Below are 13,269 nucleotides of genomic sequence, written 5' to 3' on the forward strand. Positions count from 1 at the left end.
AGGCCACTTGTCTTGTATCCACTTTCCATTTAGATGAGCTCCCCAAGCAATGTCCGAGGCATCTGTCGTTAAAATCTACTCCGCCTCTGGCCGGCTCACAGAGACTCCCTTGTTTAGGTGACATTCCTGAGCCCACCACAAAAATTCTTTTGAAGGCAAGGTATTATTTGAATGACAGTGTCCAAATCCTGGCAGTGCTGTGTCCATACATTTTGAGATACCATTGTAGCTTCCTCATATGCAGTTTGGCATTGGGAGGCACCAGAATACAAGATGCCATGAACCCTAATGCTTGAAGGACTGTCCTTGCAGTCAGCACGGACTGATGAGATAGTTGATGGAAGTAAAGTGATAGACTCTTTTGTTTGTCCGGGGTTAAAACGGCGATCTGGGCTGCTGTATTCAGTCCCACCCCCAGAAAGCACATGTCTTGAGAGGGTACTAGACTGGACTTTATTTCGATCACAGAATACCCTAGGCATCTTAGCACTGCTATAACATAGTCCAGATGCTGTAGAAGGTCTTCGTTTTCTTGAGCCAGAATCAGGCAGTCGCCGAAGTAAGGATAGATTTGAATTCCTTTTAGCCTGAAGTAAGCTATCACTGGAGCCAGAACCTTTGTAAATACTCTGGGCGCAGTAGATAAGCCAAAGGGCAATGCAGAGAACTGATAATGAGAATTTCCAGCTCGGAAACGCAGATACTTCCTGCAACTTAGTCTTATAGGCACATGAAGGTAAGCTTCCTTGAGATCTAAAGTTACCATCCAGTGATCTTTGCCCAGCAGAGGTAAAAGCTGTTGTAACGTCAACATCTTGAACTTGGGAATGTCCAGATAAGTGTTGAGGATAGATAAATCCAAAATTGGTCTCCACGTATTCCCCTTCTTTGGTACTAGGAACAGGCGAGAATAAAATCCTAGGCCCCTTTCTGATACAGGGACTGGCTGAATGGCCCCTATTTGGAGTAACAGAGAAATTTGCTTGTGAGCCTCTTTCCTTTGTGGAGGAGGAACATCTGGCATGCCTTTGAAAGGGGGCAATGTATGGAAATAAAACCTGTAACCGTGGTGAATGATATCCAACACCCATCTGTCTTGAGTTATTAAATCCCAATTTCCTTTGAAAAGAGACAGTCTTCCTCCCAAAGGAGCTGCCAGACGAGAATCTACTGGCAGCTGAAAAGGCAGGTCATTGGGTCTGTTTACGAAAGGACTGACCCCTGCCCTCACCAGAAGTCTGAGCAGGTGAACTCCTGTTCTAGGCCTAAAAGAACCTTGAGCTCTGCCCCTACCACGCCTAGACCTACCCCTAGACTGGGAATCATAAGCAGGATATGTCCCTCCCTTAGTAGGCCAATTTCTACTAACCTTCGTGGCTGCACCTGCAAAAATCTTTAACAGTTTGCATAGACTTAGCTTTGTCCTCCATTTTCTTTAAAACTGCTTCCACAGGCGAACCAAACAACACATCAGACTGTAAAGGAGCATCCAAAATCCTTGTCTTAACATGTTCAGCTAAATTCTGATCCTCAACCAGGCATGCCTGCGAAGAACAGAACTAGTGGCAGCCACCCTCGAGGAGGCCTGTACAGCATCAAAACCACATTGCAAAGAATGCTTACCCACTTGTTCAGACACATGAACTAAATCCAGCAACTCTTACACTCAATACCTTCCGCCAAAGCATCCACCTTAGATTTCAGTTGTGAAAGGAGATAATTTTGATATTTAAGCATGTGAAACTGACAATTCAACGCCTCATGGCTAAAGTGGAAGAAGTATACACTTTCTTTCCCCATCTATCCAAAGCCCTTGCCTCTTTATCAGTGGGAACAGGGTTTTAACCACAGAGGCCTTAACACCTTTAGGTCCCTGAGAAACAGTTTCCGGGTCTGCCCTAGGACTCTTAAAAGATACTTATGAGCTTCAGGCACCCTATAGTACCTATCAGGTTTAACAGGAGCAGGAGGCAAAGAGTCAGGGTTCAGGGAAGCCTCTGCAAAAACATCTTCCACCACATTCAACACAGGAGGTATAGCTAAGGGCCTATGCTGGGGCAAAACAAGAATTCCCTAAGCCTTTTCCTGGAATCAGAGTAATCCTGGCCTTCCCATTTAAAGTGCTCCCTCATGGAATGCAGAGTCTCTGAAAATGAGAAATCCTCAGGAGGAGAAGCTGTAGGAGTGGAATCATCCACATCAGAATCAGAATAAGGAGGATACTCCTGCAAATCTTCCGAGAAGACTCAGAAGCCTCTGAACACTGTTCAAAACTATCAAACTCGGTTCCACCCTAGGCCTCTTATCAGGAGGGGCATAGAACCTCTAATCATAGTAATCAAATCTTCTGCCATTTTAAGCATATGTTTCTTAGGCACAGAACCTGAAATGCTAGGAGAAGCCCCCACTGAAGCTGAACTTGGCCTACCTCTCAAAGAAGTTTTGGCAACAGAAGGAGAGGCTCTAACTACCTTGGGAAGAGAGGGAAGAACAGTTACCTGAGAAGCCCCTCAGCCTGGCCTACCTCCTGAGAAGGCACATCCTGTAACAGTAAAGTCTCTGCCTGAGACTCCAAAGAAACTCCTGGCAAAACCTCTGGCTCCACTGAGCCTTCTAAAGAACAGACGTCCGGACTGCCGGTTCATCAACCCTAGGCTTCGCTGTTTTGTCCTTGCGCTTCTTGACGAAGCGGGCGCCGGAGCATCCGACGGCATTTTATAATTGCAACGCTTCCCAAACACTAACCTGGCACAGTCTAACCGCCTCTTGATAGTGCGTTTGTTAAACCTAGCACAAGAGCGGCATCCAACAACGTCGTGCTCAGGCCCTAAACAAGGTATGCACAAGGTATGGTAATCCCTATGAGGTATCTGTTTCCCACAAGAGATGCAGTTATTCGCTTTTTCTGACATCCGTTAAATACTGAGGCAAGAAAACCAAAATGTTCCCCAACGGGGTACTTAGCCAACTCTGATTCGGTCTGAAACTCCGGCTTCGGAATATTTCAGAACGCCAACCTGCACTCGCAAAACTGCTTCTGCATCGGACCATGCGGCAAAAAAGACTGAGGATATGACGTCGGTCATGCGCATTAGTACCCTGACGTACTGACGTCAGTCTAATGCGCCCTGACCGACGTCAGCCATATACTCTGGTATTCGGGCCGACTGGACAGCGGACTACCCAATAGTAAGGACTGCAGCAATGTGGAACGAAGAACATCCTAGCACCTTCAATACCTCTGCTACTGTAGCTTTGTTCTTTGACACCAGTGAGCTGATGTTCTGGCGGAGAAGTGAGACTCTTTCGACAGGGAGACGTAGAGTGGTAGTTGAGGTATCTAACTCTGCTCCTATAAAAATGATATGCTGCGATAAGGCAGATTTCGAAGTTGATTGTACTGCCTAATTGATGGCAGTGTGTCAGAGTGTATTGTGTTGCCGGAGTCAACTGATGCCTGGTGGTAGCGGTGAGGAGCCAATCATCTAGGTATTATGGAAACACCTGGAATCCTAGATGTCTCAGATGAGCCGTGACCACTGCCATGCATTTGGTGAACACACTGGGGGCTGTAGTGAGACCAAAGGGCAGGGACGAAACTGCTAATGATTGGCTCCCAGCCAGAAATGCAGATGATCTCTGGAGCATCATTTCATCTTTATGTGATAGTACGCATCCTTGAGATCTATGGAGCACATCCAAATCGCCTTTCCCTATGAAGGGAAGAATGGACTGAAGCGTAACCATTCGGAACTTCTCTTTCTTTATGAACTGGTTGAGTCTGCTGAGGTCCAAGATAGGTCTCCAGTCCCCTGTTTTCTTTGGTACCAAAAAGAATCTTGAGCAAGTCCCAAATCCACACAAAAGAGATGAAAGCCAACAGCCAAAACCAAAACCAGTACCAAGGTTCGCATGGAGAACCAAATAAGTTAAAGTTCAATTATGACATTTAATATTGTTATTGGCTATTATAATTTTTTTATTGGACAACTGTTTTGAATTGATTTTGAATACTTACTTAAGGGTTGTTCAACATTTATGGAGGTTTTGCCTTCTGAAGACGTTCGAAAACGTATTTTGTGTGTATAGCGTTAATGGTGTTTTTTTCTCTTTTTCAATAAATTGACTGGAATTAGTCCTTCTTGGTCTGGACCCTTATTTGGTTCTCCAAGCGAACCTTGGTACTGGTTTAAGTTCCGAATCCAACTTGGTCTGCTGGGACTGGTTGGTTGACTCTTTCTAGCAATCTGTGGACCTCTATGATTGCTTGTTCCCTGAGATTGGGTGGAACATCTGGGATTCTCTTTACAGGAATGGGAGGGGAAGAGAACGGTATGAAATATCTTCTGGAAATGATGCTTTGTACCAAAGTATCTGATGTTATGTTTAGCCAGGCTTCTGGGTACAAAGACAAGCGACCCCCGACTGCCTCCAGAGTCTAACAGTCGGGCCCCCCTTTCGGGGCGCTGGTAGGGTTGACCAGAGAACTGACCCTGTCAACCCTGTTGCTGGATCTCTGCCAAGCCGCTGCCTTATAACCCCCTCCTCTGCCTCTAGGGTGGGGTTTATCCACGTGTGTCCTGAAAGGCTCCCTGTGCTTTTCGGAACCACGTTTTCCCTCCCTTAGGGCCTTTGGGGTAGGGCTGAGTAGGGGTAGAAAAACAGACTCCAACAGCAGATAAGGTCTTGTCTTCCTGCTCACACCTGGTTAAAGTTTCCTTTACTTTGGGCCCAAACAGTGATGAGTCATCAAATGGGGTATTAATAAAGGAAGACTTGAAGGGTTCCGCAAAAGAACAGAGATGCCATCCAGGCTGGTCTTCAAAAAGCAATGCCCGAACTTGCAAATCTACTCCAACCATCAGCTGCATAGGATATGAGACGCATGGACGAGAATACCACTGAGTTTAGGGTAGCGAGCTAGGCGTTGACTTTGTCGGCCACCCCTGCAGCTACTGTACCCTGGAGAGCATCTCCTAGCTCTTTCAGGAGATCTATTTGTAGTCTCGTAAAGTGGGTTAAGTAGTTCAGTGATCGCAGAGAAGTCGCTGAACTAAACATGCACTTCCCCATATCTATCCATGACCCTAGAATCTCTGTTAGGGGGATAGATAGAGGTGGATGTCTCAGATACTTCCTTTTTGGTGGTTGCAGCTACCACCATGGCATCAACAGGCACTCCCTTTGTCAAAAATGGCTTGTCCACTGTGGCAGACATGAATTTATTGGGCTTACGAGGAACAGGTTCCATGGCCTCCGGTGACTCCCACGCCTTACGAGAAATCAGTTCCATGAGCTCGTCGTAAGACGGAGACACCCAAGAAGTGGAAGGTTGAGACCCAAAAGCCTTCAAGAGCACGGACTCATCATCAGTAAGGGTCTTGGAATGCCAATCGCCCCTCTGACTAAGGATCTCTAGTATCTCTGCAAAGGAGATATCCTCAGAGGGGGATCGAGGGGACCCTTCTGACTCATCTAAATCCATGTCAAAGACTCCTGTGGGGAGTCTAAGTGCCTCCTCTTGCACAATCTCTTCCTGGGCACCTCCTCAGTGGGGCGATCTGGGGAGGTCTCAAAAGAGCAGGGGGACGCCCTGTGGGGATACTTGAAGCTCGGGGTCTCTACACTTAAAGGGACCAGTAGATGAAGAAGCAGACACAGGAACTTGAGGGGAGAGGGAAGGATGAACTGATGCCGACGTTGTCTTTGGAGACAAAACTCTCCTCATAGCATCGAAGGCACCATGGCTCCGACAAGAAGTAGAGTACCGTCCGATCCTCCCGCACCAAAACCCTGGGCTTCGAGCCCGAGGTAGGAGCCGAGCTCATCCAAGCCGAAGACCCGAGAGGAAGAGTCGGCACCGACAAATCGGTTCGACTATCCTCCCCGGACCCGACGAGAGAGCGTTGGCTCCTAGAGTCCTCGACGGCGCCGAGGACATCAGAGTAGATGGAGCCGATAACACCGGTGCAGGTATCGGCTCCAAGGGTTCGACAACCACTGGTTCAGTTTCCTTCGACTCAGAGTCCAGTACGGCTCTGAGGAGTAGACAAATCTGGTTCCATGGTCTTCGGCACCGACGAGCTGGTCAGGGCCGACAACAATTTGGCAAGTCCTGGTGCCTGTAAAAGCTTCTGCACTAGCCGATCCATGTCGGAATCTGAAAGGCTGACTGAGGACTTAGCTGAATGCACCGAAGGTGCTGACTGAAGCAGAGGGAAGAAGGAACTTCAGAGACCGGCTCCAATACTGAGAGCTGGCTCCATATCAAAGGCACACTCGGTTCCAAGGTCTGTGGAACCAATGACTCTCATGAAAGTTTTGCCTTTTTTGTCACTTTGTCTTATGATTTGGATTTTGAGGATTTGGAGGACGTGCTAGTACCCTCAAGGCTACTCAACACCTCAGAAAAAGATTGCTGTAGCAATCCCCTGTCTATTAGCTTCCTCCTCCTCTCCAAGAGGACTCGAAAAAAAAAAATGGCAAATGCTGCAAGTGTCCTGGAGGTGTTCAGCCCGCAGACAGTAGACACACTGAATGTATCCGTCCTATAGATTATATTATGAAATTACCCAATACTAACACACAACTATCTTAGCAACAGATAGGAAAGTTTTTTTTTTTTATAAAACTTGCTGTTATTTTTCCCACAAATGGTCTGAGCTAGCTGGATCACAGAGATCTCTCTTGCCGCGGCAATCTAGATCTGAGGTAATTCCAGCAGTGCATTGTGGGATAAGGGGCTTGGTCTTGAGCTACTGGCAAACCTTGAGCTTTGCTATCGGCCGTGTCAGAGCAGAGGATCGGCTCCGAACCCATCAGTGAGAATAAATGGCGAGAATTAACAACTTCACATATGGTGTTAAATGCTGAACTTCAAAAATGTAACTAAATTGCACTCTGCTGGGGGAAAGCTGATAAGTCAAGCCTTGTATAACTGTTTGAGCTCAAAAAACTTGGAGCCGAGATGTCTGGATGAAGAAATTCTTGCTATTGTTTTGAGACCAGTTAACTGCTAGAATTTGCATGTATAATGTCTTCTATTGCTATAGCTTCCTGACTATGTGTAAGATCAAATGGGCTGCTAAACAGTTTGTTAGCCTGGGAACCAGAGAAAAAAATGATGTAATCTGAAATGAGTCAGCAGTACTGCGCTACCAATTTAAGGACAGAGAGACTTGGAGCTTTTTGTATTTTGTCTTCAGAACATCCAACTCACCAGCACTTTGCCTGTGTCTGTATGTAATAGCTGGAGAACCTGTGCCAGTATACAGCTCACATCTCAAAGTGTGTGTGTGTGTGTGTGTGTGTGTCAGCTACCTGGGCAGGGACACGAAGTACTGGTTAGACAGAGAGGGTGCTGGAGATTTTAGCTTGACCACTAGGCTGAGATCTGTAAACTATAACTGTGCCAGTGGGGAGTCTTATTGGGGATCTGGAGAGAAAAGGTGAAACCAGCCCCAGACTGACTGATCTGTGTGCTCCTAAGGGGAAATTCTACTTTACAGTGTGTTTATTTGTTATCCTTCCCAATGTGGACGCCCCTCACTGATGTTATTGGGCCAATGCACGGGCATCACAACACCCAACATAACAAGCGCACAGTTTTAGAGGTCAATGGTCAGAAATTATTCATATCTGTTTGTGGTAAGATGACTAAGAGGGATATAGTTTAGAACAATTCAGGAAGCTATAAGCTTTTCACAAGAATCTGCAGAACAACCATACTTATGAGACAGAGAAGCAGAATGCTCAGAGTTATTCATTTTATCTATATTAGTAAACTCACAGAAGATATGGCAACAAAGCATACAAACGAAGACAAACTTACAATGCGACTTTCCCAAAATTTGTACTTCGGATTGGTTAGCAGCAACTCCTTTGTGACAGGGGAACAGTACAGATGAACCTTCAAGCTGTAAAACAAAACAAAAGATTATATACAATTTGGAAGAAAGTTTGACTACCAAGCAAAAGCTGCAACTGTGGCTTTGTTAACATTTTTAAGAATTTCTTTAGGTTGGACTTGCAAACTCTTATAATGTAGATCACATCTAATGGGCTCATATGTCCCCCCTCCACTTCCCACACACTAAGTGGACAACGTTTATGGACCGAGAGCAGAGTGACCCTTCACAATGCAGACTCTTGTTTATTTTAATTTTTATGTTTTTGTAGAAAAGGTGGACTGAAGAATTTGAAGGAACACAGCACACAATGATGTCAAACACTGTGTGCATTTCTTGCACTACGGTGTCCAAGTGCTTCCCCAAAACTAGCAAATGAATGTCAATATGTTCTCAGCACTTCAACAGACCAAAGGCATGCAATGCAGTACCTAAATTCCAATCCCCCCACTTGGAAAAAAAAAGAGTTTCATCAGCTATTTCATTTCTCCCCTCTATGTAAAACTATTATGCATCGAAGTCATTAAAAGGGTAGCTATTCGAAATGTCGGGATCCGTTACAGCAAGCAGCCCAAGATATGGAGACCCAATGGCCGAAAGATCAGACTTACATATACAAAGTCCAAGATACCATTTCTTGGAATATTCCCTTTTCTCTGAGGTATGGTGATCTTGGAGTTGGTGAAGTTGGTATACATATCTATATTTACAAGTTTAGCTGTGTTTGGCCTTGCTGCCCCCCCCATCCTCCACCCCCACAAAAAAAAAAGTTTTAAGGAGAATTGCGATTTTCAAAATTCACTTTTCTCCAGTGTTTGTCTTTTTTTTTTTTTCAACTTGTTAGTACTTGGTATTTAGAGTGTTGACATTTCAAAAGGGAGCCCCATTAGAAGATCTTGTATTGCTGACACACAAAGCAAACATATTACCCACAAAGTAGTAAGCTCAGAACAATTACAAATATTTATAATTACATGTTAATGGGACTGAAACATAAAAAAATAAATACACTGACTCCCGTTTGCCAGCTGGAAGTAGAAGTTCAATGCACACATATAATTCAACAAGGGGAAAAAAGGTAAACTAAAAAAAATGGTTTTCACTCCATTCATTTCATTCCAAACCAGCTTTCTTGGGACATTATCATATGCTTTCTCCAAGTCTAAGAATGCCCAGTTAGACTCTTCCCTCATCTCTAGCTTTTTCACAACTATCGGTTTCACTGCAAACATTGGGTCAGGCTGTGCTCCTTATTGGTTTGAATCTAAACTGCTCATCTTCTATCTTACTTTCTACTACTCTACTTATTTGCCTACCAGTCAACCTCTCCAGAACATTCAGTGTGACTGAGTTTTGATACTTCTAAACTGCCCACAACTGGGAATGTCCCCTTTTTTCTAGCACTGGAAAGTTTAATCTTCAGTCATCTGGGAGGCGCCTTTCTCTCCATACTGCCAAGAGTACCCATGGGTACTCGCAGCAAACTGTGTGAGAGATAACTCCAACAAAGAATACTGGAAGAGAGATTAGGCTTGTTATTATTACAGATACAAGTTAAAGCACTAATAAGCAACTCATTTAAGTAGTTAAGTCAATACAGAAAAAAAGATTAATCAAACTGTGGAAGAATCAAATGAGGAAATTAAGAATAGTACAGTTTTGTACCTACCATAAATGTAGATGTTCGAAGATCCACATTGCTGCAGTCCTTACATATGGGTAGTCCGCTGTCCTCGGTCGGCCCGAATACCAAAGTATTAGGCTGACGTCGGTCATGGGCGCTCAGATCTGACATCAGAGCGTCAGGGTATAAAAGCGCATGACCGACGTCATATCCTCAGTCTTTTCTTGCCCCAGATGTCAGAAGGCCCTAAAAGAAAGGCCACAGCCCAAAACAGGATACCTCCCAAAACATGCCCAACAACAACCATCACCCAAACCATAAAACCATGCCAAACTACAGAGGGGAAGGAGGGAGGTTGACTGCAGCAATGTGGATCTTCGAACAACTACATTTATGGTAGGTACAAAACTGTACTATGTTCTTCATCTCACATTGCTGCAGTCCTTACATATGGGTAGAATCCCAAAGCAGAGGTAAAGGGAGGATGGCAAAATCATAAAGCATTAGGGCTGCTAAAATGCCCTGTAATATTGCAGTGGCAAATCCAGCCCTAGACTTAGAATAAAGAGGAAGGTGGTAATGCTTGGAAAAAGTATGTACTGAACTCCAAGTGGCTGCTTCCAAAATATCTTTTGTAGCTACCCCCCCTTAGAAAGGCAGTAGAAGTGGCAGTAGCTCTAGTGGAATGAGGTCTGATTCCAGCCGGAATCTCCTTACCATGATGGGAATAACAGAAAGAAATACAAAACCCAATCCATTTAGAAATAGTTTGTTTTGAAACGGGTTTTCCCTGAGAACCCAAAGCAAAAGAAACAAACAACTGCTGAGACTGCCTGAACCCCTTGGTTCTGCTCAAATAATAACGTAACTGCCTGTGAATATCCAAAGTATGCAAAATCTTCTCCCCTTATTTTGCGGGTTTGCATAAAAAGTAGGCAAATGAATAGTTTGGTTCAAGGCCACACTAGAAACCACTTTAGGCATAAAGGAAGGATTAGTACGCAAAGATACCCTATCCTTATGAAAAATCAGGAAAGGTTCCACTGCCATAAGGGCCTGTAATTCAGAAACCCTTCTTGCAGAGGTAATGGCCAACAAAAAAGCAATCTTCCATGATAAATACTTTAACTCGGCAGTAGCTGCAGGCTCAAAAGGTTGTAGAGTAAGCTTTTCCAACACAAAATTGAGATCCCAAGCAGGAATAGGAGCTCTACGTGGGTCTTATGTTCTTTGCCCCTCTAAGAAATTGCTTAAACAAAGGATGGGAAAATAAAGGAGGGTCACAGTCATAGTGAGCAGAAATGGCTGCAGCATGAACCTTTATCGAGGAGAAAGACAAACCCTTGTCCAATAACTCAGTAAGATATTGAAGAGAAACACTTAAATCAGGCTTGGAAACATCAAAGTCCTTCGCTTTGCTCCAAAGAAAAAATCTCCTCCATTTATCAGCGTAAACTTTCCTTGTACTAGGCCTTCTGGCCTCCAAAATAACATTCAAAACTTGTTGTGGAAGCTGAGACCCTCCAGGGTCTAAAGCAGAATATGCCAGGCTGTGAGATGCAAAGACTGAATCTTGCATTGAGGAAGTGATCGCCCTCCTGAGACAAAAGATGCGGAATCAAAGGCAGAGGCCATGGAGGCTCCCCACTCAAACTCCTCAGTAGTGGGTACCAGTGCTGTCGAGGCCAATCCGGCGCTATCAGAATCATGGATGGCTTGTCTATTCTGGCCTTCAGGAGTACCTTGGGAATGAGAGGCAGAGGTGGAAAGGCATAGACATGAAGATTGCTCCAACTGAATGATAGAGCATCCACCTTCCAAGCTGTGGGATGAAACATTTTGTGCAAAACAATTGGCAACTGGTAATTTAGTGGAGAAGTTTAACAGATCTATGTCTGGAGTCCCCATAACACTGTCAACTTTTGAAACACATGAGGATCCAGTTTCCACCGTGAGGATCCACAATTTGTCTGCTCAACACATCCGCTAAGGAGTTCTGTGCTCCTGGTAGAAACCTTGCCTGAAGATTGAGGTGTAAACTGAGAGCAGTCTCCCACAAAATCATCGCTTGCCTGCAAAGAGGGTACGATGGGTTCCCCTTGCTTGTTGATGTACCACATGACAGTAGTGTTGTCTGTTTGAATCAACACCTGTCCTGGGTGAAGTAAATCCTTGAAAGCCATCAATGCAAATTGGACTGCTAACATCTCCTTCAAGTTGATATGCAAATGTTGAAGTCTGACAGGCCACGTGTCTTGCACCCATTTTCCATTGAGGTGTGCTCCCCAAGCCTTGCCCGAGGCATCTGTCGTTAGAATCTGACTCACCTCTGGTCGGGTCACAGAGAGTCCCTTGTTTAGGTGACATTCCTGAGCCCACCACAAAAATTCTTTCTGAATGCAAGGTATTATCTGAATGACAGTGTCTAGATCTTGGCAGTGTTGTGTCCATACATTTTTGAGATACCATTGAAGCTTCCTCATATGCAGTTTGGCATTGGGAAGCACCAGAATAAAAGATGCCATGAACCCCAAGGCTTGAAGGACTGTCCTTGCAGTCAGCCTGGACTGTAGAGACATTTGATGGAAATAAAGAGAAAGGCTTCTTTGTTTGTCCGGGGTCAAAAAGGCCATCTGGGAAGCTGTATTCAGTCTCACACCCAGAAAGCACATGTCCTGAGAGGGTACTAGACTGGACTTTGTTTCGTTCACAGAATACCCTAGGCATCTTAACACTACCATCACATACTGTAGATGATGCAGAAGTTAGTCTTTGTGTTGTGCGATAATCAGGCAATCGTCCAAATAAGGATAAATCTGTATTCCTCTTAACCTTAAAAAGGCTATCACTGGAGCCAGAACCTTTGTGAACACTCTGGGCGCAGTAGATAAGCCAAAGGGCAATGCAGAGAACTGATAATGTAAATTTCCAGCCCGAAAACGCAGGTACCTCCTGTAACTGGGCCTGATAGGAACATGAAGATAAGCCTCTTTGAGATCCAGAGTTACCATCCAGTGATCTTTTCCCAACAGAGGTAAAAGCTGTTGTAACGTCAGCATTTTGAACTTTGGAATGTCCAGATAAGTGTTGAGGATAGATAAATCCAAAATTGGTCTCCACGTGTTCCCTTTCTTTGGTACTAGAAACAGGCGAGAATAAAATCCTAGTCCCACTTCTGACAGAGGAACTGGCTGTATAGCTCCTATTTGAAGAAGTAAAGAAATCTGCTTGTGAGCCTCTATCCTTTGCCGAGGAGGAACGTCTGGCATGCCTTTGAAAAGAGGCAATGTATGGAAATAGAACTTGTAGCCTCGGTTTATAATGTCCAATACCCATTTGTCCTGGGTGACTAAAAGCCAGTTTTGCTTGAAGATTGCTAACTTTCCTCCCAAAGGAGCTGCCAGGGAAGAAGAATCTGGCAGCTGAAAATGCAGGTCATTGGGCCTGTTTACGAAAGGACAGGCCCCTGCCCTCACCTGCAGATTGTGCAGGTGAACTCCAAGTTCTAGGCCTGAATGTACTGTGAGCTCTGCCCCTGCCACGTCTAGATCTACCCCTAGATTGAGAATTAGAAGAAGGGTAGGTCCACCCCTTAGTAGGCCAATTTCTACTAAACTATGGAGGTTGCACCTGCAAAAAATCTTTAACAGTCTGCATGGACTTAGCCTTGTCTTCCATTTTCTTCAAAACCGACTCCACAGGGGGACCAAACAAAACTTCAGACTGTAAAGGGGCATC

The 13,269-nt window shown here is 44.8% G+C and overlaps 1 protein-coding gene across 2 annotated transcripts in view; it reads right to left on the reverse strand.

Moving 5' to 3' along the window:
- LOC122815653 (protein artemis-like) overlaps positions 1–13,269 on the reverse strand; it is a 934,783-nt gene that overhangs the window by 623,067 nt on the left and 298,447 nt on the right. For both annotated transcript variants that reach the window (XM_044088335.1, XM_044088334.1), the window contains exon 3: positions 7,832–7,916. In XM_044088335.1, the coding sequence (XP_043944270.1) occupies positions 7,832–7,916 (85 nt within the window). The remainder of the gene's footprint in view (positions 1–7,831; positions 7,917–13,269) is intronic.

This window comes from Protopterus annectens, chromosome 11.part0 (assembly GCF_019279795.1).
Source record: "Protopterus annectens isolate FY-2018-M chromosome 11.part0, PAN1.0, whole genome shotgun sequence".
Classification (NCBI taxonomy): Eukaryota; Metazoa; Chordata; order Ceratodontiformes; family Protopteridae; genus Protopterus; species Protopterus annectens.